The sequence below is a fragment of the Acanthochromis polyacanthus genome, chromosome 19, assembly GCF_021347895.1.
Source record: "Acanthochromis polyacanthus isolate Apoly-LR-REF ecotype Palm Island chromosome 19, KAUST_Apoly_ChrSc, whole genome shotgun sequence".
NCBI lineage: Eukaryota > Metazoa > Chordata > Actinopteri > Pomacentridae > Acanthochromis > Acanthochromis polyacanthus.
In genome coordinates, this window is record NC_067131.1 from 15,069,498 (window position 1) to 15,096,014 (window position 26,517).

A 26,517-nucleotide genomic window follows, 5' to 3' on the forward strand; every position below is an offset into this window, starting at 1 on the left:
GTTAACCCTTATATCCTCTGTTTAAGAGTTTTTGCTAAAGAAACCCACAATATCTTCCCACTTAATATTCTGACCCCGAAGTGTTATATTTCTGGTCACTACTTACCTGTTTAATCTCTGGTATGCGGGACTTCACTTTATATCACTACACAACCCCTGTCTGCCCCCATGGATAGTTGGTAAAGAAGTTGTTTAGATGCATGATTGTAGTTGTTAATGTAACCTGGTGATATATAACACTACTGCTTTTCATGTGACTTATGTAGTGCTCATTTAGCACTTCATAACTTGCAGTCTTCTTAAGTGTCACTATATTTAATCAGCCTTCCAGTGACAGAAAAACATCCATCTCACTGAAGCTTCTCTAGTTGATCTTTGTCTGCAACATCTTGGTGCACAATAGCTCTCATATCTTGGAGTAAAACAAATCAGGCAAAGGAGGTTTGCATGTCTGAAATCTCGATATATACACACATATATTCCACAGTGGAGGATTTAATTTTATATGAACGCTTTTTCATCTTTAATGTGCCCAGAAATTCTTCAAAACACTTCACCACGCATATTACGCATGCGTAAAATGCGCGCAAGAAAAGTTCACAGACACAATTGTGTTTTTTTTTGTTGTTTTTTTTAGAAGATGACAAAGGTTTATTGAACTGCAGTGTCAACAGTCTTTAAAAGTGACTGAACACAGTGGGATGTTTGTATATCATGAGTCGTCTGAACATGAGAATAATTTACAGAATGGACGCTGAATGACAACTATAGAGCCTTTAGGAACAATCTTGCTGACGTCCACTGCCTATGGTCTGTACATTGTAAAGGCTCAACAATGCTCACCATTCAAACATTTGTATTTTCAGTATGACCCCGTGCACTAACAATAACTATAGTTAGTCGGACTGTATATACACTTTCAGCAAGATCCCAGTCTAGCTTATATATATCCAAGGATCAGACAGAAATGAACAGTATTATTAACGCAATAAAAATGCTCACAATTATCTCTACAGCTTCTTCAGGCTATAGTGCAGTGGAGAGAAAACTACTGGTAAAAACAGCATGAGTTTGCATGAGACCTTACAAAAATAATACATATACGAAAACATTTCCTTAAGTATTTACAGTGACTTTCTTTCTCATAGTGTCCTTTTTTGTTTACTTCTTTTTTCCTGATTTGGCTGCCTTCTTGGTCGTCTTTGCTTTGGGCTTGGTTGCCTTCTTTGCTGGTTTTGCCTTGGGCTTGGGTGCCTTGGCTTTCTTCACTGGTGCCTTTTTGGCTTTCACTGGCGTCGCCTTTTTCGCGACCTTTCTCACTTTCTTTGCAGCTGCCTTCTTGGGTTTTTCCGCCGTCTTGATCGCCTTCCTGGGTTTGGCTGCCTTCTTGGGTTTGGGCTTCGCCGCCTTCTTCGGTTTGGCGGCTGGCGCTGCCTTGGTGGGCTTTTTGGAGTCCTCCGGCTTGGTGATCCTGAAGGATCCGGACGCGCCGACGCCTTTGGTGTGGCGCAGTGTCCCGGTTTGCACCATCCTCTTCAGGGCCAATTTAATCTGCACATCGGAGTTATCTCCCACCTTGTAGTTCTTGCGCACGTACTTCTGAATGGACTGACGGGACGCTCCGCTCCGGCTCGCGTCGTGAACAATAGCGGCTTTAATCATCTCCGAGTATTTGGGATGAGAAGCAGGTTTCTTGGGCTTGGCTGTCTTCTTGGTTTTGGCTGGAGCTGCCGACGTCTCTGCCATGGTGACTTTTTTTCTTTTCTTTTCTAATAAGTTACCAAAAAAGTCCTGGAGGTGTAATTTCAGCCGACTCGCTGCGCTGGAACGTCAGGAACAGCGTAAACCAAAAAAAATGCGCGGCCAGAAATAAACGCTTTATCCTCCCACAAAGTCCTTGTAGTCAGACAATGTCACGCCGTGTTTTTAAAAGAGAAAAAATATTAATATAATCATCCACGCAAAGTGACGCGTCTGCACACTGGAACACTTAAGTGTCTTATTCCACAGGCGCTTCAGTGAGCCTATGAAGCCTATCTGCGGACGTGATTGAGAACACCAACTGCCAGCAGCTGATCTAGCGGACTCCATGGAACTGGCGCCGTCCCGTTTGTGTTTCTTCATCCTCCAACTCGCGACAAATATAAAAACTGCGGATGAGTTCTGGTCCACGGAACCTCATGGGCAGAAAGCAGAGACACTGGGCTTCACGGAGACACACTTGTCCGGCTCGGTCCGCGTCGGCGAACAACTTTTATTCCAGGAAAACCCGCTGGAAGTAACGCGTGCCGTGAACAATTTTGCACAATTCGCGCTAAATTGACCCAAACGGACGGAACCTGTGACAAAATCACGCGACGCAAATCTAAATCTAATCTTTGCCCGGTGTGATGCGGGAGGTTCGGTCGGCGCAGGATCCCGTTTTTCCTTTTAATACATCGATACATTTTCCCAACTAACACAGTCCGGCCATTGACTTTGAGTGACGTGGTCGAGATTATTTACTGTTAAACCTCCTATAAATGAAATGTCACAGTATATAAGTCACAGGTGACACTTGGGACGATAACGGGGGTTTATTCGGCATGTGTCTCGGCGGGTGGGTTTGCTGTGTTCGCCGCTTTTGGGGCAGATTTGGTTATAACTGTCACTATGGCAGTCGCCACTCGAGCTCCATTGTCAGGAAAGTTGCCAACACCTCCAAAGATCAGGGATTCTGATAGCGGCTAATAAAACTGATCACATTATTTTTGACAGGGGTCAAAGCCAAGTGGGTGCTGCGTGGCCAGGTGTGTGTCCATCTGCAGGGAGGGGGGGACTGCAAAACCAAAGTCCTTCAATATAGGGCGCAGTGATGGCTTTCTTTTGTTCAGGAACTGGCGCATCAGGACCACAGGCACTAACAGCTCTGACATGAGGTTCCCCCTCATTATTCTATTGACGTGAGGAGCCCGTGCACATGAACAAAAACCTGCCAGATTATAAACTTTGCACTAATTCTGCCGGATTATTTTTTATTTTTAATATCAGGTCTCATGTCCCTCCCTGCAACGCCATTTTGATTCCTATATGAAAGTCACAGCCACTGGAGTAGTGCTCCTTTTCCCTCCGACTTTAGTGGCGTTATTTGAGGACTATTTTGGGGATAATAAGGAAATTTTCTGTCCTCCTCCTCATCATGCTCAATGGTGCGCGACAAAGCCGGACAAACAGGCTGCTTGTCAGTGAAGGAGGTCCTCTAGTGTGCATACCACTGAGGGATTCAACCCATTTTAAACCAATGAAGACTGCCCTGTTGTAAATTTAAATGGCATTAATTGCAACCACATCTCCTCTGTCTGCTTTGTTGCTGTTTTGCAGCTGATAAACAATAATCAAAAATGAGTTGAATTTACTCTCTCTTATCTCCCCACCTGTGTCCACCGAGGTGAGGAGTGTGTTTGTGTTTAACAAGAGGATGGGTGAGTTGGTGGGCAAGGAGGGATTGAATGAGTGAAAACGATGAGGGAGGGAGGGAGAGTGAATGAGTGAGTGTTTTTCTGAACTGAAGGAGGGAATGGATGAGAGGATGAGTTGTGAATGGGTGAGTGTGTGTGTGGGAGGGTCCATATCAAACAGTATTTATACTCTATAGCACAAGTGCAAAAAATGGAGGGGGGGGGGGTGAAGGAGTGAATAAATTAAGCTGAGGCGATCTGGGGTGACTGAGTGAATAAAAATATTTATACGGCGCAGTTGCATGGGGAAGTAGAGGGAGGAGGGAGGTAATTGGGCTGTGCAGTTGTGCGCAGACTGTAACTAGTCAGAAATGGTTGTGTGTTAATGTGATGCCTATTGTTTGGCTGTTCGGGCCATGTGCAGCAGGGAGAGCTGTCGTGCATCGCCTTGTGTGTGTGTGTGTCTGCGTGCACGTGTGTGTGTGTGTGTGTGTGTGTGTGTGTGTGTCTGTATATATATATATATATATATATATATATATATTTGAGCGCTGCGTTGTTTTTGTCAGCGATTATCCTCAGTGATGTTTTTGTCTTGTGCCCCGTTTAGGGAAGCGGTGCTCAAAGGAAGAAGAAAAAAAAGAAGAAAAGAATGAAGGAAAAGCAGCAGCCAAACACTGACTTCTCTCTCGGTTAGACCACTCCCTTCATCCACCGACAGAGGGACGTCCTCCACGGTGACTGGACCTTCCAGAGATCCCGCTCAACGCCTCACCATCAAAGTAATTATCACTGGTACTGTATAGAACTTGACGGTTTTATTGGGCCACATGCTGCGCGTTCCCCTTTTATATGGCGACCGATAATTGGATAAAAACGTGTAATTATCCAATGGCTGCTCTTGAATCCCTGCCAGAGGGGACAGATAGCTCAAAAGATGAGTGAATTAATTGATTGATGGGGTATTAATTGGAAGCCACTTTGACAGCTGATTAGCTCGAAAATTCCAAACATTTCTCGATTCCACCTTCTTCATTGCGATGATTTGCTGCTTTTCTGTCTCCCATCACAGTAAACCTGAAAAACAAAAGAAGCTATTTGGTGATTGGGCTGTAGGTGTGCATCTTTTCTCTGCTTTCACGTGATTAGATCAAGAAATAATCAGAATGAGAATCAGCTTTAATTGCCAAGTGCAAACACAACATACAAGGAATTTAGGTTCTTGGTGTCACACTCGGAATTTGGAAGAAAATAATAAAAAAGAAAAACTATAGAAAGAGGAGAAGGGAGGAGAAAAATAACAGTAATAAAATGTATAAAAATATAACACAATATAGGCTATACAGAAATTTAGAGCTATGAAGGAATCTATAAGCACAGTATTTCAAATGATAATTACATGATGCAGTGCCAAAAGCAGAGAATGCTTTTCATAGAATCAACAATAATGAAAATACTAGTAGTTGCAGTCTCGTATGTGGATATGGGTCAATTATTCCAGCAGTGTGAAGCAAGTGTGCCATTCTAGTCATTTATTTCTGCAACCACCACACTGAAATCCATCTCTTATTTTTATCTTCAGTCATGCCAGAGTCTGAGGTGGAGATATATTCAGTTTACATAATGCCAGGGCTGGTTTATTTGTCAGAAGTTAGAGAGAGCCACTTGGGAGTTCCATTACATATGTATTTACGGCAGACAGCCACACCATCGGGTCAGGTACATTTTAGTGGCGCGCCTCTAAATTTTTCTGATGCCAGTTTGTAATTTTAGCCGTCCAAAACCCTCCCAAGTCCTGTCTCTGGCCCAAAGCATTCTGGAAAACATCCTCCACCATTTCACATCTGAAGGCCTCAGCCTCAGTCTGGTTGAAAGTCTCCAGCACATGATCCCACTGGGTTACGTGAAAAGCTCTGAGGTGCATTGATTAAAAGACTGTGCGGCTGTAAAAGTCAGATAAGGTCAAAATAAATCACTTTTTTTATTTACTTAGGTCGCAAAGAAAGAAGTCACCTGACAGGTTTTATATTAGATAATCTTTTTTTTGTGAATCTTAAGAGTTGCCTTACACTTCTATAAATATATCACACCAACTATTTTACTCCCTATTCAATAATGTCTGTAATTTCTTAAATTCAATTGCACCTAGAAAATTCCAGTAGGTTAGAGCAAGAGCAATTTACATTCAACTGTGAGGGGGGAAGATCACACTGCTTCATTGTAAAGGCTCATTTGTTGCTGCTGCTCTGTTTTATTCATTTAGGGTGTGCTAAATGTTGTTTAACTACAGCATGTCTGTACACATGTAGACTAGTGTATGATTGACTGTCTGCGTATGCAAAGTATATCTAAAAGGTAGAGTTAGTGATATTAATCCGATACACAATTTTTAGTTGTTGTTTTTAACATCTCCTCACGGTCCGCCAGCTCTCCAGTCTGTGTATGCATAGAAAAAAAAATCCGGGTTTGTACACAACGTTGGCTCTGTTAAAGAGGAACAAACAGAGGGACTCTGACTGATTCACACAACACTGTTGAAGCATGTCCTGCTCACATTAGCGTCTGTGCACAGGACAGTTGGGAAGGGAGGTGAGATGAGGGGAAATGGAACAGTGGCAGCGAGAGGGACGGAAAATCGGACACAAGCTAAAATCAACTGCCTCTCTCTAGAATGACAGACTCCCACTTTAAAATGCAGCTACAGTAGAAACATGCCCATAAAAGGACAATAAAATGTTTTTTTTTCCTGTATTACAAAGGAATGGAATAACTCAAAACATTGTTACAAAACTTAAATAGTTAAAAAGTCAGGAAGTATGTAGATAGCCACAGAGCAAAAGCCAAACATATTTGCGTAGCTACAGTCTCAAAGGACTTTATAACAATTCCAGTCACGGAAACAAATAACTACAACACCTCCTGAACTGCAGAAACCCTCACCTACAGCCATCCAGTACATTTCCAAGCAATGCACCAACTGAGTTATATCATCATCTGCATGTGACAGGCCATCATCTTAGCTCTGCTCTGAGTTATGTAAGAGAAGTCTAACCCCCCCAAAAAAGAAATGTATGCATTATAGGGTACACTTTATTGACACGAGACCTCTTTTTGCTAATAATACTTTAACTTTTCTTACACCTTTTTGTCTTGCATAGGCGTGTGTTTTATTTGTATACATTCCAGACTGATTCAGTTTTTTTGTTTCTTCAGACTCTTTGTTTCAGCACATTCAGTTTAAAAAAATACTAATGGATGTAACCATTAGTTTAAGAGCCAAGTCTCAGCTCTAGTTTTGGGTGAGTTTGCGTCAATGTTGGAAAAAAAACTGTGAGATCTAGTTTTTTCAGCATATAGCTTCCACATTGCGGCGGTCCACATGTAATTGGACACTTGGCTGTTTAATGTTTCTTGGGCAGCTGTGTGCCGTTTAAATGTTAGTTCACGCTGCAAAGAGCTCACATGTGGCTCCGAATTGATTGAAATGACCTGGTTTGCCGAGGAGCGCAAGTGTTGTAGATGAGCGGAAAATCAGTTGCATGGTGATGAAAAATCTCTTTATGGCTGCACAGCGAGTCAATACTGCTGTCTGAGATGGAGGCGTGCACGTTTCCTTGTCAACAAAGAGAAGACCAGAAACTCAGGGGATTCACTTTAACATACAAACAGAAAAGGCGAGGATGTAGCTCATAGAAACATCTGAAGAGAAAGCTGCAGAGTTCCGTAAAAAAAGAAGTTCTCTGGATTGATTAAAAAAAAATCCATGAGGGAAGGAGGAACGTAGGGGGGAAAAGGACTGTATATCATCAGTATGTTCAATTTAAAATGCCAACTGTGCCCATGAGGGGAACATTGTTCACTTCAGCTGCCAATCACACTTAAGACTGTTTATGTCTTGATGATTAGACCTGTACTAAAGTAACAGCGTGCCATGTTGAAGCAACAAAGTGCGAATAAGTCTTTGACACACTCGCAGTTTTAATACAGTTGTCCTCGGGCCAGCTGGGGTGTGATTGCACTCTGTGGAGGAAGTGTGTGTGTGTGCGCAATTGGATTTTGACAGTTGTGTCAACACTTGGATGTCTGAACAGGTGTCAGTGGCCAAGTGCTGCGCAACCGAGCCAACAGACGCCCATCAGTTCGGTCCGCACCAAGATGTTCTTTGTGTGCGTTTCGCTCACGAAAAAAAACACAGCCTCGTTCATGTCAGCATGTAGAGCAGGTAACTATTTCCACAATGTCAGCTGTCAAACCACCTCTCACATGACGGGCCTCTCGTTGGACGACGTCTGTCAGAGCACCTGTGGGCTGTCAGTCAGAGCAGCTGGGACGAATCCAACAGAAGCTGCTGTGAGGTATTGTCGGTTGTGAAGTGCTCTATTGAAAGACACACATCATTAGGCTTTCTACAAATTAATCATGCACATTCTCATTAATATCAGTTCATATCGGAGCAAAACTTACTTTCAACTTGTCCTCTACGTGACATACTGACCATAAGCTTTCTTGTCTGATCTGCCAGATACTTTGTTCTTGAAGAATGCTACATTTAGCCCTAATCCTGACTTTAACCCTTGACCCTTTAATACACTGAGACTTAGGTAGAGTTCATGAGTGACTTAAGCTGAAGCTGCAGCAAAATACATCCGTTAGATCAGAATCATCTTGTGTGCGCAGATTTCATTGTAATTAGGATTTTTGTTTCAAAAATTTACAACCAAAACAGTCCTTAGTCTTTGGAGCGCCAATTAAAATAGCCATTCATAAAGAGGCATTTCTTTCTTCTGCATTGTCTTCAGTTATTAATTGAAACCTTCACATGAAAACTACAAAAAAAATGCAATTTTTTAATATTTCTTGTGGTTTCAGTACATCTGTTTGCTTACATTTTTTTTTTACGTGACTTCTGATGTGAGCTGATTTTACCAGGAGAGGTCAGTAGCGGCCTAAAGACACTAGTTAGTTAATTGTCATTTCCATCTACATAATCTTTGACTTGGCATGAATGTAATTAGTGCTGCTACATGAGCGGAGGACGTATAATTGTGTTGGACATTTATGTCTGTGTCAGATGGTAATCAAAATGGAAACAGCACAATGAATGCAGGCAGAGAAGATTCGGTTGCCAGTGTTTAGCACTGTGCAAGTGTTTAAACCATAATAATGTTATGAATAGCTTTTATTTGGTTAATTTCATACAAAGCGCAGAAAAACTAAATTAGTATTTGGTGTGACGATTTTTTTCCCTTCAGTCTGTGATGTTGAGTTCAGAGCTTTGAGTGAATAGTGCCATCTACAGACTCTTACCATACGTGCAATACTGTATGTTGAATCCTAAACATGGTATTGCATGAAAGTACATATTGACGAGTTCTTACTCAGGTGATGCAGCTGCAGGTTTAAACACCAGAGGTCTCTGTACACTCCAGTTTTACTGCTGTTGCTGCCAAACCTGTCCTAAGTAGCAGAAAACCTGCCCTCAACTCACCAAGAAGTGGCACTGCAACATCATAATGTCAAACATAGCAATTGCCGTTTGACAGACTAATTAGTCCTTTACAAGATATGAATATTGCAGAGATGGAGCTGAAATAGTGTTTATCTAATGAAATATATCAGAGTTGGCAGAGTTTGTAGAATTAGTAATACATCTCTTTAAAAAAAAAAAAAAATTCCCCTCTTTCTCCTCTTAATCCCCTCTAATTTCAGCCTCCTTCCTGTTACTCTCTCCTTCCTCTTCCTTGCTTCTTCCATTTTCTGTTCCCAAGAGATCGTCTAAGTGGAGCAGTTTGGATTAAAACTGTGTCATTCAGTGACCTGATTCATTTTTCTGCCATTTTTCATCTGGCGGGTGATTCCCTCTCTCGCACAATCACTACTCCTTGACATTCAGCGGCTTTAAGTGTAAAGCGCCATCTATTTAAACTCTCATGATTAGTAGAGGCTAAGAGGTTCTGGAAAATCCTCAGAACAACTCCTCTTCTTAATTTGTAAAAGATTATGTCAACAAAGAGAACAATGGAGCAACACTGTAATGATGTCATCTTGGACAACAACATGCTGAGTGTTCATTTCATTTTACTTACAGGTACCAGTATTTGAGTGCGCTCACCCCTTGAACTGTTAATCTTATGGCTGAAATTTCATTCTGTTTTATCTTGAACTTTCAGAGAGCTCAATTAAAGTAACATTAGGTTATTTTTTAATTGAGCAGTGGCAACCGCAACATCTGTAGCTGTAAGTGATGACAGGATGCCTGTGCATCAAATTCTGCTGGAGTGTATGTTAGCATTGTGTAACCACTTTGGGATTTTGAATTATGGCAAATTACATTTAATGAAAGAAAACGGATGTTTCCACACCAAACTGCCACCTCAACATAGTTTACCAATATGTAATAGAAGGCATTGTTATATGTTATATTTCAAACTGAATACAGCAGATGATATCTCTTTCGATTGAAATGTTTAGTCATAGTTTGTGAACCACCATTCCTAAGCCATGAGTTCAGAATTTAGTAATTGTCTACTTGATTTTTTTTTAAATGGAGTGTTAAGAGGAAGAGTTGGTCTTCCTGAGAAACTTTAAGGACACTGTGCATGCCCATATAATAGAAATGTGTCAATATCAAGATAGCCATGCCCTTAAACATATCCTGCTTTATCATCTATGTTTTTCTAAGTGGGACCATAATATACTAAATGAACTTTATGCTTTATTGAAGGATTTATAAAACTATCAATTGAGACCATAAACTCATTAGGAAATTGTTTGGTGAGGTTATGTATTAAGGGAGAAAAAGCGTCATTTTCTCAGACTTCTATACAGTTGGGCTTCTTTTTACAACCAGAGAGTCGTCCTCTCCTGGTCATTTGCAAGAATGCAGCTTTTAAGCATTACCACATTGGCTTTATTTTTCAGTGACGTCCATTGTCCAAATATCTGCATGCAGCCTAAAGCGGCTTTCACACAGGACACGATATGTGCTGCAAAATAGGTGGAGTTTTCAAAACCTCCTGCAGTGCAGTGTCACCATCCCCTCAAACAGGAAGCGATCAGTTTGATGCAAACACTTCTACAGCGAAGATGTATTTGTCCCGTGCAAAGTAGCAGGCATTAGCATTAGCCCTGCTAGTACAAAAACGCTTCTCCTTGAGTCTCAATACAACCACAAAGTTGTGTCATATATTTTGGGAAATTTGGACACATGCATAACCTGCACATGCCATTGTTGCACAACACAAGCAGTAGAAATGATTGGGTTTAAGAGTGTTCACTTAAGTGTCTCGCTAGTGTCTAAATCTCTGTTAAATTGAGCAAACTTGACTTGTGGTCAGAAACTAGCAGGCCACCAACTCTGCTAACAGAGCCAAATATCAAGCAAGTGCAATAGCACAAGACATAACAAGCTAGCTCATATTACTCACTACTCCAACAGCAAGAAGACAGGCTTGATGTCTGTCTTGGAGTCTTTTATTTCTGAAAGCTCTCACCAAAAACTCCCAGCCAATCTGAGATTTACTCATTTGACCTCTGTGTTGGTCTCTTTTTTTTCCCTCTTATTCCTCCCTCAACATCTTTGATTGTTTCATATCTGCCATGCTGTTTGTACTGAGATTCTTCTACTTTTATGCGTTTCATGGTGAGTGGCTGCCAGCATTAAATTGATGTCCATACTGGCGTTATCAGGTTAGTTTCTGCCTAGCTGAAGGCTGATAGTTAGTGATGATGTAGTGCCACCAAGCATTACACATTTTTCCTGCCAAATCGTATATGCTCATTCAAGTTACACAGTGCAAGCACAAGAGTTCAGAGAGGAAATGAAAGAAGTTTCATTCTTTCTCTAACGAATCAGTGTTTTATCAAACTGATTTTGCAGAAGTTATTTTTATTGTAAAATGGTTGCAAAATGTTGCTTTCATGTTCCAAATATTCCCTTCCCTTTTGATACTTTCCAGGATGGCACATGGTGGAACTGTTTCCCAGCAGATACCGGACAGCACTCCACTTGGCTGCCCACACAGAAACATCCTCAGGTACTGATGTGGCATTTTCTCACTGCTCTGCCTCGACAACCAGTTTAAGATTTCATGAGCTAATTTCTCGTTATTACTTTCTGTAGCACAACTTATATTCTTCCCAGAAGGGACAATTCAGTGAGTCAGACTAGACTTCTCTTCTTTTCCTGAGCATAAGATGCAGCAAGATGCATAATAGCTCAACATGTACATTGTCTATGAGCAGTGTGCAATTTGAGTCTGGCTCACTGGATGTACATGTCGAGTGTAGGTGAGCCATTTCTGCCCTTTCTTCTCCCCTTCAGCACTTTGCGACTTGCCATTTCAGATCAGAACTTTTGATTTATGGGAACTTATAATCAGAATGATCATAAGGTACGGTCAGACTGTTCTCTGGCTCTCTCACCATGCTGTGGAGTGCATTTGTGGCTCACTGTGCAAGATTGATTGACTGAATGGATTTCTTAAGGGTCTGATGCAAAATGGTGTCCATCCATCTTACAATGCAGTATATGGCAAAGTAACCATAACAGTCACATGACAAATTATCATGTAGAGTTTTACAAATTCAAGAGAACATATTTACAGATTTCTCCACGCTGACCTACCTACTCTGTGTTCGCTGCCATGCATTCCTCTCAAATAGTGATTCCTTCTGTGGCTGTTCACGAGACGGTGACACAAAAGGGGATTTGTCCTCAACACACCATGATTTCAAAAAACACTTCATGTCTGCCGCCCTCAAATGCCAGGGGAATCATAATGGCTCTTAACTGCTCATACAAGAATCTCTACCTTCTGTATAGTTAGTTTGCTGAATAGTGATACTGCACTTTCAAACTTATCGTTATCTGTTATTATATGAGGTGTAATAGAACATTATTAAATTATCGGATTGGAAAGAAGCAGTGTAACTTAACATGCTGGAAAATGTGCAAATCTAGATTCACAGTCTGCATTTCACCTCTAAGCTACTCTGAGACAGCCGTGTGACTTTTGGAAGTCCCAGATGTTGTTAAATTGCAGGCAGGTGCGTTCGTTTGTTTGTCTAGAGACTAACATGGCTGTAACAATCCAAACTGAATGCACCACAGTGACTCATTTTGCAAGTCTAGACTGAGCAACAGAGCTGAATTTCTGCAAGTTATGAGGAAGACTAAGCCAAGCTGTAAAGGACGTTTTGATTGGATAAACGATGATTTTATCCCTGTTTGGTGTGCACACGGTGTAATCGCATACAGGTTCACCCTTCATGCTAAAACCTCAGCGTAGCCTGTGTGGAATGAAGCCACACTGAATTTAGACCTTTATGCCATGTATTTATATCTCCCTTTTAGCCCAGCTGCACTGACAGAAAGACAGCTATTCTCACCAACACTTGCCTTATGTTCCTTAAGGTCATTAAGTTAGGAAAAAATGCAGATTGGCAGTCTAATTAATGTGCGTTTACTATTCTCTGCCTGCTCTCACGCAGAGGACGGACCAGTGTTTTGTCTGCTGCTCTCAGGCCTTGTTAAAGTGCTGTCGGCTGCCTGGGTTTGTCCGGCCGTCTGCATCCATCCACCAGAGGTGAATAGAACATGAAGGGTTTAGTCAGGCTCAAGAGAGAGCATTCAGTAGGGGATGCTTCAGGCAGCGGAGACAGTATTTTCTGGGAGGGTTATCTCGCTCTGTCAGTCATCTGTATAATATCCCTTGGTGGCCGTGTAATGGAAACAATGATACAGGCATGACCCTAGGTGGGGTTGTGAGCGTAGTCGGCATCTCATTCATACATTTGGGAGTGTTGTTTACCCGTTTCTATTGCTGTTTGCACCATCAAGGCCATTTGAGTGTTTTTATTGAACATTGTGTGGTTGAATATTGCTGCGTATACTATATAATATATGGATTTTCTTGATAGAAAAGCAGAGATTATATAGACTTTGGTGTCTTGTACAGCTTTGTAATGTCTGAGAGAATGCGTGTATTTCTTGGGAGGGCTGTCTGCTTTATTTTCTTATTGCACTGGATTTTTTTTTTTTATCTTCGTGGTACTTGTGTATCATTGTTTGATGGAAGTCCTTTGAGGTTACCAAGGCAACAGTTAAATCCAGTTTCATTTTGCCTGTTCTTTCAATCTGCCTCACTTATTGCAGTTTGCAAATCCTCAGCAGTGACCTCGTAATTAGATTTGTCTTATTCATGCTCACAACTACAGAGCATTGGAGGCAAATTAATTCTTAACATTGATTAGTAGTTGAACAAAGAGCCCCATGGAGTGATTTCAGTCTTTCCACGCAGAAAAGGGAATCCTGTCGTTTCTATAGACTCGCAGGGTCATTGTTAAGGTTTTGTTCAAACGAGAGTGTGTCAGATGGCCATAATGGAAGGTGACAAAGGGAAAGTCTGGGAGCTCTGCCACGTTCAAGGTGGCCTCGGCCCAATCCATTAGGATAAATACAGCAGTTACTCCCTCCTTCATATAGTCGGTCGCCTCCATTTGACCCAATAAAGCACAAGATGCATAGCTGTAATTTGGAGATTTAGATATTTTTCCACCTTTTCTCACTCTGAAAAGGATTCCCATCTATAAGAATCAAACATCTGATGCAATGATGATATTTAAACAGGCAGAGGAGCAGAAAACAAGAAACATCCCTGCTGCAATCGAGATGTTAGCCGGGATGTCACCAGGTCACAACCTTGCTGACGTCCTCAGACACAATCGGCCGCACAGCGTTTCTTAACTTTTATTACGACTTGAGATTTACGTCCCTCTTGCTGCTTCTCCCCCTTACCGCCATTGTCCTGAGGAAGGAGGAGGAGGAGTCACTGCGGGTTTGTGCAGAGAGAAAACACCTTTTTAAGAGGGGATCTCAAGAAAGTCTGCCGCCCACATGAACAGTTCACTTTCCATCCTTTATTGGTTCTGATCATCTTTCTCTGCTCCCTGCATGCCGCCTCTTTATTATGCATCAAATTAACATGAAATGAGCCTTTGTGCTGATAGTCCTGGTAATGAACTATTGTATTAAGGATTCTGGTCTTGCGTTATTGTTGTTGTGGTATTCATTCGGGCTCATTTGAGGATCAGTGAGGCATCCAAACCATTTAATTCAGTTTAATGTGTGTGTGTGTTGCAGGTGGGAGTACATTTGATCGTTGCAGCAGTCCATACAGCGTGCTAATGTGCCTGCGCTTAAAATTAGCACAGAGATGGAAAGGAGCGTTGCACAGCAGTCTGTGGTTTTTCCAGCAGTGGTGTTGATACCAGTAGTGATTTCATATCGTCTCTCCTTTGCCATTCATCGTGTCTTGCTATAATAAACCCAATCACAGCACAGATAGGGGGTTTCCCACATGCCTGTGTATTAGTAGCTTTTGTCTTGTTTACAGTGTGTGGGTTTGTGTATGCCTGTCAGTAACAGACCAGACGTGTGTGTGTGTCTGTGTGTGTGTGTGTGTGAGTGTGTGTCTGCGCTAGTAGTAAGCGCAAAGCCGCAGTGGAACCCATCCTCTGCTCCCTCCCTGAGATGCCTTAGACTTGTAGTGAGGAGAGGAGCCGCAGCCCCTGACCACTCCTTCCCCTCCTGCAATTGGAAGAGCGAGGCCACCTCCCTCCCCTGTCTCATTGGTATGCATGCGGTGCAGTTGTGTGTGTGTGTGTGTGTGTGTGTGTGCATGAGGAGAGGGAAGAGAGAGAGAGAGCGAGGTAGCAGTCAGTGCAATGGGATAGAGGAGAGCGAGAAGGAGGAGGAGGAGAGTGAATGAGAGCTGCTGGATCTGCCTTGCCTTGCCTGCGTGCCTGCCTGCCCGCCCGCCCGCCTGCCTGTCGTCTGCTGAAGCTGGGTTTACCACCGCGCCACGCTGTACTGGCACAGAGCAGAGTCACGGCCCATTTGCACCACCGACGCCACACTCGGCACCGGTTATCCCTCCAGTGACACCACCAGCAAAAAGGGAAGAAACCAGGGACCAAGCAACGCCGGGCTTTCTCCATCAGCAGCAGTGGGGGGGGACACATCAGCAAGCAACGAAATCGGACTGGGCGCCACAATTTAGGCAGCAGCTGCTACCTAACCATACCCCCCCCTCCACCTTATCCCCATCCTTACCAACACCACCACTCCTCTCTTGCTCCTCCCTATGCCCTTGTCCTCGGCGGCTCCTCTCACCTCCCTGGCCAGTATATGGATAGAAGCTCCCTGTTTCAGCTCATACAAGAGCAGGTAAGCAACGAGCGAGGTTTGCAGCGGCGGAGGGTTTCTATGGTTACAGGCTCCTGGCCACCTCGCCGTCTATCCAGGGACCGAGACATGGAGGCTGGGGGGGTGAGAGCTGATGTTAGGATAGATGGCAGAGGCTGTTTGCTCGGGCAGAACGAGTGCATGAGACGACACGACGGCATCATGGAGCTGTGATGGCCCCCAGAATGTGAGGTCAGATCATGAGCCACAGCAGGATGGGGACCATCATGTCAGGGTTTACAGAGGGGAGGTGTGTGCAAATGGATGGATGGATGCATTGATTGCTGTGTTCTCTAAGTGATGAATGAAGTTATTGGTCCATTCTAGCTGCTGCATTGACCAGTCACCCTCTATGTGAATAGAATTGTTTCTTTGTGAGTGTTTTGTTTTGTTTGTACTTTCCATACACGTCATCCTGTCATCTGAGAGTCACAAAAACTGAAGATTGCAAGATTATTTGCTTTAGGGGTCAAACAACAAGACAGTTTCTGTGAAGCCCCTGCAGGTCATGGTTTTTCAGAGGCTGTTATTTGGCTTTCAACTTTTCTTTTTTCAGCCTTGCTGTTGGAGATGCCTGCCAAGTCCAAACACAGTGTTGGTGACCATATTTAGGCCAGTGAAAAATGTTCCCCTTGACATCTGGTTTCTTAGAATCCTCTCACCAGACTGCCAATTTTTTTTTTTTTACTCCCCAGTCATATTTAGCTTCGGTCTGCCATTTCCAAAATTAACAAACCAAAATGGATGGAAATGGAGGACAGATTCTAAACAAAAGTGAGTTTGTGTGTGCATGTTTGCAGCTCTTATTTGATTTATTTAACTCATGCCTCTCCAGGTTTTGATGATGATGATGAACTGCCCTTTTGGGGGTTGAGCTGATTGGCAGATAGGCTGAGCAATCATTTCATCAAAGAAGGACGAATTGATTGTCTGCTGCAGGGTATAGGGATCACGAGTGGCCCAATCAGCAACCCATTGATCAGCAGTCTCTAGAGAATGCAGAAATGTGTGTGTGTGTGATGATGTGCACAGTTGCGTTTTTATGAATGCGTGTTATTATCACAAGTGGAGGAAGCCTGTGTGGGTTGAGTGAAAAGATGCTCTGTGGTCGCACTGGTGAGTCATTTACTGTATGAGCACTTTAGTGATAACAACTTAGTGATACCTCAGTAATACATATTCCTTCATATATATATCTGAATGTACCTCAGAGAGGCTGACTCATCTGTGTCTATATCCTCTTTCGATGTTGGGCTGGAGATGAAGCCAGTATTTCCATATTGTAAATGGCTAGTCATGCTATTGATTATAGGCTTCATTTTGCTTGTGCCTGAATGTTCATGTGGACAGTTTGTGAGGCCACAGTTGAGCAGAGCACAGCTCCATTAAGCTCAAGTCTGGCCCAAATCACTCAACCTGGCTGACGACAGACTTTTTCCACCTTTGGGACTCCATGCAGCGGCCTTTGATTTGGAAAGGGTCTTTCTAATTAAACTAGAATGAAGTGGAATCTGCCAACAGTTTTTGGACTGTGAACAGGCAAGCATGTTTTTACCAGAGCTTGCCGCCTGGCTAAACAGTGGGCATGTTTTTTCCCCTTTTTTTCATCTTTATCCAGGTAAATGTTTTGCAGGGCATACCTCATGTTGTTGCAGTTCTACCCTCCAGATTTATGTTGTCATCGGAGGATTCTCATGATGGCCACCTTGTCCCTCCAGCCTCTAAGCAGATCCACAAGAGCACCTTGGAAGTCAAGTGCTTTGTTTAAGGACATTTAAAGTGAAGGGAAAGGATTATTCAGTCATTTTCCCTGTTTAGTTTTCTTGTCGTCTTGGGTTCTGAATTTGCAATCTTAAAATTCTGTACAATCAAGATTTGGAGTATCTTTGGCCTTGTATTTCTCTCTCTCTCTTTTTTTCTTTTTTTTTTCTTCTAAGGTTTCAAGTAGATGGAAATGTAGTGGGGAAGGGGGGAGGTGTTACGACATACAACACAGATCTCCCCTGCTGGAATCAAACCAGGGATGTTGCAGTTATGCACCATGAATTTTACTACTAAGGAGCCAGATTTCCCTCAGTCAGACATGCATTAAAACTTCAATGCCTCTGGGTTTACCGTAGTTTTCGTTAATCAGTATGGGATGTTTTGCCACCAAAGGCAGCCAGGACATGCTGGCTGCCTCTGTGTATGTGCACTGCAGGTCTAAAGGAGAAAGGATATTGCAAGCCTACCACACTGAACCACATGAAAAAAAGCTGCAGGGGGAGAGAAAGAGAAAGCAACAGTGGCAACATGAGTGAGTTTATTAGTCTTTGTCTGCTGGAGGTTGCAATGCTGAGCTCAGGCTATTTCTGGCCTGTGCAGGCTCACACATATGCTCATCGTCAGAGCATAGACGTACAAAAACACAGTTTGTCCGCTACTGTTTCCATTGCAGCGCCACTGATAAGGCAACTTAATGGTTAGTGGCAGTCAGCCACTAAAGTGTGCTATCATTTGTTAGTGAATATCTCCCTAAGTGCCATTCAGCTCTTATCTGGCTTATTTATATCCAGCCCATAAGGACTTGGGGTTCTGAATACTATTCTGACATATTTATGTCAAGTAGAGAGAACAGGGCTCTTATACACAGCCCTCTTTTCATCATATTCTGATGCTAATTTGCACTGAGCAGTATTTGAAAATGCTTGTGGCTGTTTGTGCTCTGTTTAAAGTGCAGGAAGTGCAGTTAGATGGTTGTTGGCATCGAGCAAAATTCCTTGGATGTCTCTCTGGTAGTGTCCACTTGAGGAGAGTGTGGTTGGCATCTTGTGGCCATCGGCGTGGAAAAGTTTGAAGGGGCTAATGGTGACCGCACAGTGGAGCATGCAATGGGATAATTCCAGTCGGTGGCCCAGTTGCTGGTGAACATGAGTGTGTCCTGAGGGCAGCAGACACAATTCAGAGAATTTTATCTGATGCCATACAAATGCGCTGTGCCCTGTAAATGCCACTGCCCCTGTGCTTATACACAGCCCTGTTCAAGCTTGATGGTCCTGTTCACAGAGACCAAAGTGGTCTGTGGTGTTGGCGCTGTGCCACAGGGTTAGCACTCTGTTACTGAGACTGGGCCTGGAAACCACACCAGTGCTGCTGCTGCATTCCTGTCATGTCGACTTACTGTAATCACATCTCCCAAAGAGTAAACACACTATTAACAACTAGAGTCAACCATTTAGTGTCTTATTAGATGTCTTCTTAAGTCACTTATGTATTAAAAATGGGTAGGTGAATTAAATTAGTGCTTCTGCTTATAGCTTTTTGGGCTTTGGTGAACCTACTGTACTACATGAGTGAGTAATTACCTTTGTTTTGGTTGAATAATTGCTTATTTAATCCATACAGATCAAAATATTAAGTTCAGTATATATGACAGGTGGTAATTAATACAGAGTTGTGTGCCAGCATGGATGACCTTATGTCAGCTGGAGTCCCAGTAAATCTAGTTAAAGCTTTGGGACTGCTTATCCTCTTAATAATTTTGTCTTTATAATGTTATAAAATAGTGAGAATTGCCCTTCTCAGTTTCCTCAAGGTGACATCTTCATAATGCTTGTTTTCTCTGACCAATAGTCAAAAATCAAATAAATTTAGAGAAGAAATGGGAAAGGGAAAATCTTCGCATTCAAGAAGCTCAGATTTTTGGCATCATTTGATATGATTACCTTCAGCAGAACAAAAGCAGGAATTCTGATTAAGCTGTTCAGATTCTACCATTTTCAGTCTATATGGAATGTGTAGCAATACGGTGGATGTTTTTTTTTTTCCTGTTTCTTTTTTCTGCTCCTTATAATGTGACTGCGGAATTGGCATTAACTCCATACTGTACAGAGGCAGTATCATGTGTTCTGTATATTGGGTGATGGAGGGGGCTGTCTTTCAGCCCGCTGGCTGTATTTCTATCATGGCTGAGGTTTTTGGTTTATCGCCGTGCTGGGGGGTGCCCCCTATGGAGCAGTCTGATAAGTCAGCCCTTGACTGGGGTCAGTCAGAGTAGCTGTGCTGAAGGTAATCGAGGTCCCGGGGGTTAACACTGAGATCATTCCCCTGTAGTCAGCATTCCACTCCTCTTTGCCCTCCTCCTCCTTGTACTCGTGTATACATTTTCATCCCATGTCTGTCTCCTACCTCTTGCTCTTGAGCCAACCATCCCCGCGTTGACACCTCCGCCTTCAGTCCATAATCTCCCATCCTGCTTCCCTTCACATTCAAACCCTGGCATCGTCTCATTACCGCCCCTTTCTTATCTCATTGGTCTCCTTCCATCCATCTGCATTTCTTTTTTTTTTTTTCTTTCCCTCTCAGGCATCTGTATCCTTCCGTCCTTTCATCGTCGGTTTCTTGCCCCCCCTACTCCTTTTTGTTTCCTTCCTTTGCCTCTCGAATGCCAATATGTCGGGGGGGGGGGAAAGGGGAAACGCAAGAAAGGGATGACACACAGGCGATTGGTAACCATGGCAACGCATGCAGCTTGTCAAAGTGTCGCCCTCACCAGTGTTGGATCGCTTCAATAACCGCTTCCCTCTCAGTGCTTTTTCCCTCCTTTCTTCTCTCCCTTTCTCTGCCCTCCTCCCCTGTTCGTGCACGTCACCAGCCTGTCCAAGGAAGAAAAAAAGAAAAAGGCTCTCCTTGCCAACTCTCATTCATCTCGGTGTACCTCATCTCGGTAATTGATAACCCTAATTGGCTACAAGAACCAATCCTCCACCTCCTTGTATCCTCAGCAGACGGTCTCCCCTGTGTTACGTTCTTCCTGAATAAGGTCAGACTGTGAAGCGAGGAGCATCAGTGCAGTGTGACAGCTCAGCATCAGCACTTGGTTGGTGTATGTTGCGCGCGGCCATATACAGTGTGCCTTTGTGTCTGTACTACTGCTGCATGTGTAGTGTAGTGATGTGCTGACATATGGAGGCTGACAGTAATCAGACGTCCCCAGTGTGGCTCTCTGTTCCCCCTGTCAGCCCGGGCTGAGCCAGGAGCACATTAGAATCTGATCTATCTCTCCTCTGTGGCAAGTGGATGCAGAGCACTGGAGTGTGTCACAGCCCTCTTATAGGAAAGAGAAGAAGAGGACTCACTGCCAGACCGCTGGCTTAGACAGACGTGCGTATAACAGACAGTGGTGAGGCATTTTTATTCTTTGTGCATCTTAGTTTCATTGCCATCGCCTCTCCGGCACTTCTCCGCTCCTCTGTTTTCATGCCTTCCCCTCCTTCTGCTTTAATTTCACCATTTTTCTTTTTTTTTTCATTTCATCAACCCCACCTTCCCTCTTCCACCTCTTGCCTCTCTGCTGTCTTTTTGTGCTTTATCTCTCCCCCCCCCCCCCCCCCCCCCCTCCACCCACATGTCATCCTGGTACACTCACACATCACAAACGCTGGAGCTATCTGCACCGTTTCGCTCGGTTCTCCTCAAGGGAAGAATGGGGCCGTGTTTTAACAAACATCCATGGAAGTCAGAGTTAAGGGGATTAACTAAAAATAGACACGGGCCCTGTTTTCTTCAACATCTTGGTTCATTTTTCGTCCACGTGGTTTTGCATGCGTTTTAGGTTGCTTTGACATTGCTGGCTATCGGGTTCTGCCAACCAGAAGCTTAGTATTGACATTACAGTGAGATGTGTGAGATTTTCTTTGGATTTTACCTATTGTGTTTTCAGTAAAGTAAATGGAGCCAGAATCTCTGTTAATATTGGGCGAAGGATTTTTTTTTTTTCTGCTGGTGAGAGCTGTGTTTTTGTACATGGAGGGTTGCAAAAGTATCAAACAACAAAAACCCTTCAGCAGATCAACTAGCAGTGGGAAGACACTCATTCTAAGTCGAGCATCATCAAAACTAACCCATTAGTTCCTGTCCCCACTGCGCTCTCCCAGGTAAATAAATACATGAGTGAAAAGAACTGATTAAATGGAATTAAAGGGAAGTTTGTGTTTAACTAAATGACTGTAAAATCCACTGCAAACAGTGTAGGGGGGAAGCAAAGCGCATAGTAAACATGTTCAGCCAGAGACACACAAACACACCATTGGATTCCCCGATTGATCTTCTTTGCTTCTTCGTCGAGCAGCAAAGCCGTAAGCTTTGAGCCTCCTGCAGCAGAGACTGACACGGTGCAGCAGAGTTTAATGCCGTCCTCCTCATGCAGCCAGTGTAACATCTTTGTCTAACCGTGTCGGAGCAGATCGCGTCCAGACTAAAGGCGCCCGAGTCTGGTTTCTTCTCGTGGACTCATGACATGGACAGCGATGATCCAGCATGACTGACTACACACTGACGCAACATCTGAAAGCTCCCTCCTGCCCGGGGTAACAAGAGGCTGTTGGTTTACTATCCAGAACCTAATGAGGCTGTGTTAGCATTCAGGAAACGGTAAAATGAGAAGCAGCAAGGACTCTTCCCATGTGGTCTCTTTGTACTGCTTCAGTTTGTCCTCGGGCACATTTTCACAAACAGAGTCAGATGCACTAAGGAGAGCTGGCATGAGAAATTAACGCTTCATTGGAGAGCAATTGAATTGCATTTAAGAAGAAGAGGTAGTGAAGAAAATCATGTAATGAGTACATGAAGCTGCCGCCTCAAAAAACACACATTACATAAACCGAGTGTAGATACAGACCCTATACTTTACAAGCCATTTTTAACCTGCTGCTATTTCAGACAACTGCGCTCAGCCGTTTTTATGACACTCTCCTGCTTAAATCAATTACGAGGAGCAGCACTGGCATACAGGCATCAGCAGTAATAACCCATGGGGCTGTGTGTCTCAGTGAGTGAGTAGTGATTATAAAAACCACACTGACTGCGAGCTGCAAATGTGACCAAGGACGGACTCGCACAGTCAAACGAAGCATCTGCTCTGAACCGAAGACTGAAAAGTCAACCTCATTTAACGCTGAGGGATTTATTTATTTTTTTCTAGGAAACTGCAGTTGCTATGTATTAAAATGATGTACCTCCATGTCTTCTGTCTCTGCTTCCAACATCAACAACTACCATCCTTTAGATTTGCTTCTTTAATGTGTTGAATGGGGCAGGTTTGATTCTTTCAGCAGCATCATAGAGGCATCACAGCTTTAATAATGTCAGCGTCACTGTCTGAGCTTGTGCCAAAAGCTCTGTCGCTCTCATTTCTCTTTACGACTATCTATATTGTCTCTGTTTGCACATCTTAGCTGTCTATTACCGATTCATTCTCCCTTAGGGCAAACCAAAACTTTATCTCTGCAGTGTTGCTTATTAAAAATCAGGGTGCATAACAGTGTAATGCAACTGCTGCATTTTTTTTTGTTTTGTTTCAGCTGGACCCAGAGAACACCGGTTTCATCGCAGTGGAGAACTTCACCAGTTTGGTGGAGCACCATGAGCTGCAGCTGGACCCATCCAAGCTGGACATGTTGTTAGCCCTCGTCCAGAGCAATGAAGATGGACAGGTGTGCTACCAGGAGCTCATCGAGCTGGTGAGTGCAAACAACGCAGATACACATTGGTAACGCAAAGGGAGATGGTTTGAGATTCTGCAGCACAGTCGCACGCAAATTTCCACACATTTTGGTTGGACTTCAGAAAGGTTACAGAATTGATTCAGACTGAGCCTGCGAGCTCTGCAGTGGCGAAAATTGACTCGACCATTCAGGTCGCTGTCCTGCACAAGAAGGATCAATCTTTCCAGTTAATGTGTCGGTAAATCCAGACACTTAACCTCACAAGCTGTGCACAGCAAGTACTAGAAAAACACCCACACCGAGCTGACAGAGCACAGTATTAAAGCAATACATTTTATTTATTATACCCCATATATCCAAATGCAATTATATCCCGAAGAATTGAAGATATTAAATGTAGTGCGGCTGCATATCATTGTTTTTTGTAATTTAGCAAACGCACCTCACTCAATTATGAACCACTGTATTTTCTCTATTTTCTAATGGCTTATTAGCTGAAGACTGAAACCGAGCCAGAACACGTTTTACATACTGATATTCTTTTATTTCGCCACAAATGCCTTATTTTGAGGCAGTTTTTGTCCTTTTTGCCTTGAATGTGAGGTCAGACTCTTCATTCATCCTTTGCCTCTTCTTTTTATTCATTCTTTGCTTCTTCACCTATCTGTGTGCACTATTGTGTTCCTATTCACTAAGAGCTGCATGTGTGAGACACTGATTCTCTCCGAGCACATAGACGTGCACCTGCCTTTGGCTCCTGGCACCATACGGGTGTAAGCGCCGTGATTAATTCAACGCAATGCAATTCTTGGCATATTTTCACTTCCTTAAGCTCATTTCCCCCCTCTCTCTGGCGTTCCCTCTCTCTGTTTATCTGCCTCTTTTCTTTCCTCTTATCTCTTTCTCCCTCCCTGTGTTGTGCTACCCGAGGTTTCTAATGAAGGCCACATGAGGCCACTCAATTTGGCGTTGGTCCCATTTCTGAGGTTTCTGGCACTACAGAGAAATAACAGCAGAGGTGCTACTCCCACAGCGCAGCCTCTCCTGTACACATCGACTCCCCTTCATAGAAGTGTCTCTTACTCCACTATTCTTGAAGTGTGTTTTTCTATCCATCTCATTTCTGTGCTTTGTCACCCCCACCTCCTCGCCATTTTGAACCTGCCTCCTTGAACTCTCAGATCTCATTTCCTTCTCTTTCATTCTCTTTTCTTTTCCTTGCGAGCATATGTTCAGCAGAAAAAAACCCCTGCTTCGCCTCTAACAGCATCAGGGAGACACTTTTGAAATTGCCCATCAGCCAAATGCAAATTGCCTTCGATTAGCCCAGCGTTAGTAGTAGCAGGCAGTGATCTGAGGTAATTTCAGAACGCCCAGCCTCACACAGATATCGACCCCCACATCTGATTTTAAAGATTCATCTGATAGACGCGTGAATGCATACAGAACACCCTCACGCTGTTCTGCTTTGCACATGTATATGATTTGCATACATACAAACACCTCCAAAAATTTATCACTAATTAATGCAGCCACCCACTTCCTCTTTGTCTGTCTCACCACCTCCCCCCGCTCTACCTGACATACCCACACTGTCTCAAACGCAGACGGACTCTCATTCATACACATGAGCCCTGCCAGTACAGATTTGCTGACTAATTTAGAGGATATTCAAATGTTGATGTGAATCTGGCCTCCCGTCGTGCGGCATGTGATGTGTGGCTCTGCAGGTCTCTGTTCTCTGGGACGAGGTCCAGGCTGCTACAAGGACGGTGCCAACCGTAGCCTGACATTTTCAACCAGGTCATCAGCGAGCACCTTTGTGTGTCTTTCACTCTGCTGCTCGGTGACTTTTAGCGTTTTTTTTTTTTTTTTACCAAGTCTGTCAAGTTTGTGTCACTCTTGAAATGTCTTATTTGCTGCTTTTGGTCCGGTCCTCTTTTTTTTTTCTTTTTTTTTTTTTTTGGCTTAATCCTGTTCTAGCAGTCGACCAAGTATTGGTCTTGATTGAATTTTAGATTTAATATCTAGGCCTTCTCCATTTTTCATATTCGCTTTCTAAACATTGTTTTCTGTTCGTGAGCAATGTCCTGCACTTTCTGAATAGATCACCCATACTCAAAAGTTATTAGCCGATCAACAAGTAAAAAGTCTCATAAAAAAGGTCTCTTCTAATTAACCCTCTTAACTCCAAGAAGTTTTTGGTTCATTTCTGCCCGTGTCACATTTTTACTCAACATGGGCTCATTTTTCACCTTAATAAAGTCCTGCACTTCCATGGAAACCACACAACTATGCTTTTGTGGAGTATAAATAAGTTGTAATTCCAAAAATCTTGAAAATCTGGCAAAACTAAACTTACATTTCTTTAATGATCCTTTTCTTTTTAATTAAAATGAAAATTGAAGTCCACAGGTGCAAAATTTTCCAAGTCCCTGTATTCCTTTTCTGAATATTTTGTAGCCTCATGCTTGGTCCCAGCTGAGTGAATCATGACTTCTCAGTTGTTTTTTACAGCATGTGGTTAGAGGAAACACTGTACTTTGGGCAAATTTTTAAATGAGACAAGTAGAATAAAGTGACTTGTATGAATTATCATTTAAAGGTTAGATTTTATTAATTTTCCTGGCAGAACTGCACAGTAAGCAGTTAAAGATAAACTGGGAAAATTGAAAATCTCACAAAATTTCCAGTTTTTACAGTGTCACTGAAACAAATGGTGAAACTTGAATGGTTTTTCAAAGATAGAATGACTTTCTAAAGTCACTGGCAGAGGTTAAACGTATATGAAACATAAATAAAGACGTTTCATCAGTGTTGTCTTAGAGTTAGTTTTGTGACAATCGGCGATGGTTGGTCTGTCTGTTTGCAATATTACTCAAAAACAGACAGATTTGGATGAAATTCTCAGGAAAGGTCAGAGCTGACACCAGAATCAATTGATTAGATTTTAGCAGTGATGTGGCTTATAGTCTGGATCCACAGATTTGTTAAAGATTTCTGTATCATTGCCAGATAGTGGCACAGCGTCACTGCAGCTATGACAAAAAGTAAACACTGCCTGATGATGATCACATGATTGCGATCCTACTACAGATCGACCGCTGCAGACTTATCTGGATTTGTCCGTCGGAAACAATACAAGGAACAATTGATTATATTGTGCTGGTGTTTCAGAGTCCCATCAATTCCTGCTACCTGCTACATATTTAGGTCACGTGATTCAGTATCTATACATAACGTACACATGTATAACACACACCTGTGATCAGCCCAATGTCATTTTGTTTGTGGGTACATCTGTGTTAAATGGCCACATTCTATTTTGCCGGGATTTCTGCCACGAATT

The 26,517-nt window shown here is 43.0% G+C and overlaps 2 protein-coding genes across 5 annotated transcripts in view; one reads left to right on the forward strand and one right to left on the reverse strand.

The window, feature by feature from the left end:
* Positions 1-494: 494 nt before the first annotated feature.
* On the reverse strand, positions 495-2,008 carry LOC110949014 (histone H1.0-B). Its single transcript, XM_022190827.2, has one exon. It carries the CDS (start codon positions 1,744-1,746, stop codon positions 1,162-1,164), a length of 585 nt encoding a protein of 194 aa, XP_022046519.1. The 5' UTR covers positions 1,747-2,008; the 3' UTR covers positions 495-1,161.
* Positions 2,009-4,097: 2,089 nt separating this feature from the next.
* rhbdl1 (rhomboid, veinlet-like 1 (Drosophila)) overlaps positions 4,098-26,517 on the forward strand; it is a 65,305-nt gene continuing 42,885 nt past the window's right edge. Inside the window, exons 1-3 of one of the 4 annotated variants that reach the window (XM_022190864.2) lie at positions 4,098-4,219; positions 11,396-11,473; positions 23,025-23,183. In XM_022190864.2, the coding sequence (XP_022046556.1) occupies positions 23,118-23,183 (66 nt within the window). In that variant the 5' untranslated portion in view covers positions 4,098-4,219; positions 11,396-11,473; positions 23,025-23,117. Of the gene's footprint in view, positions 4,220-11,395; positions 11,474-15,099; positions 15,667-15,693; positions 15,877-20,158; positions 20,846-23,024; positions 23,184-26,517 lie in introns of those variants that run through there. The other 3 variants (XM_022190862.2, XM_051939092.1, XM_051939093.1) reach the window with 3 other exon arrangements.

Bases quoted from the DNA above. Each gene is read 5' to 3' on its own strand.
- LOC110949014 (XM_022190827.2), bottom strand. From the start codon at position 1,746: ATGGCAGAGACGTCGGCAGCTCCAGCCAAAACCAAGAAGACAGCCAAG.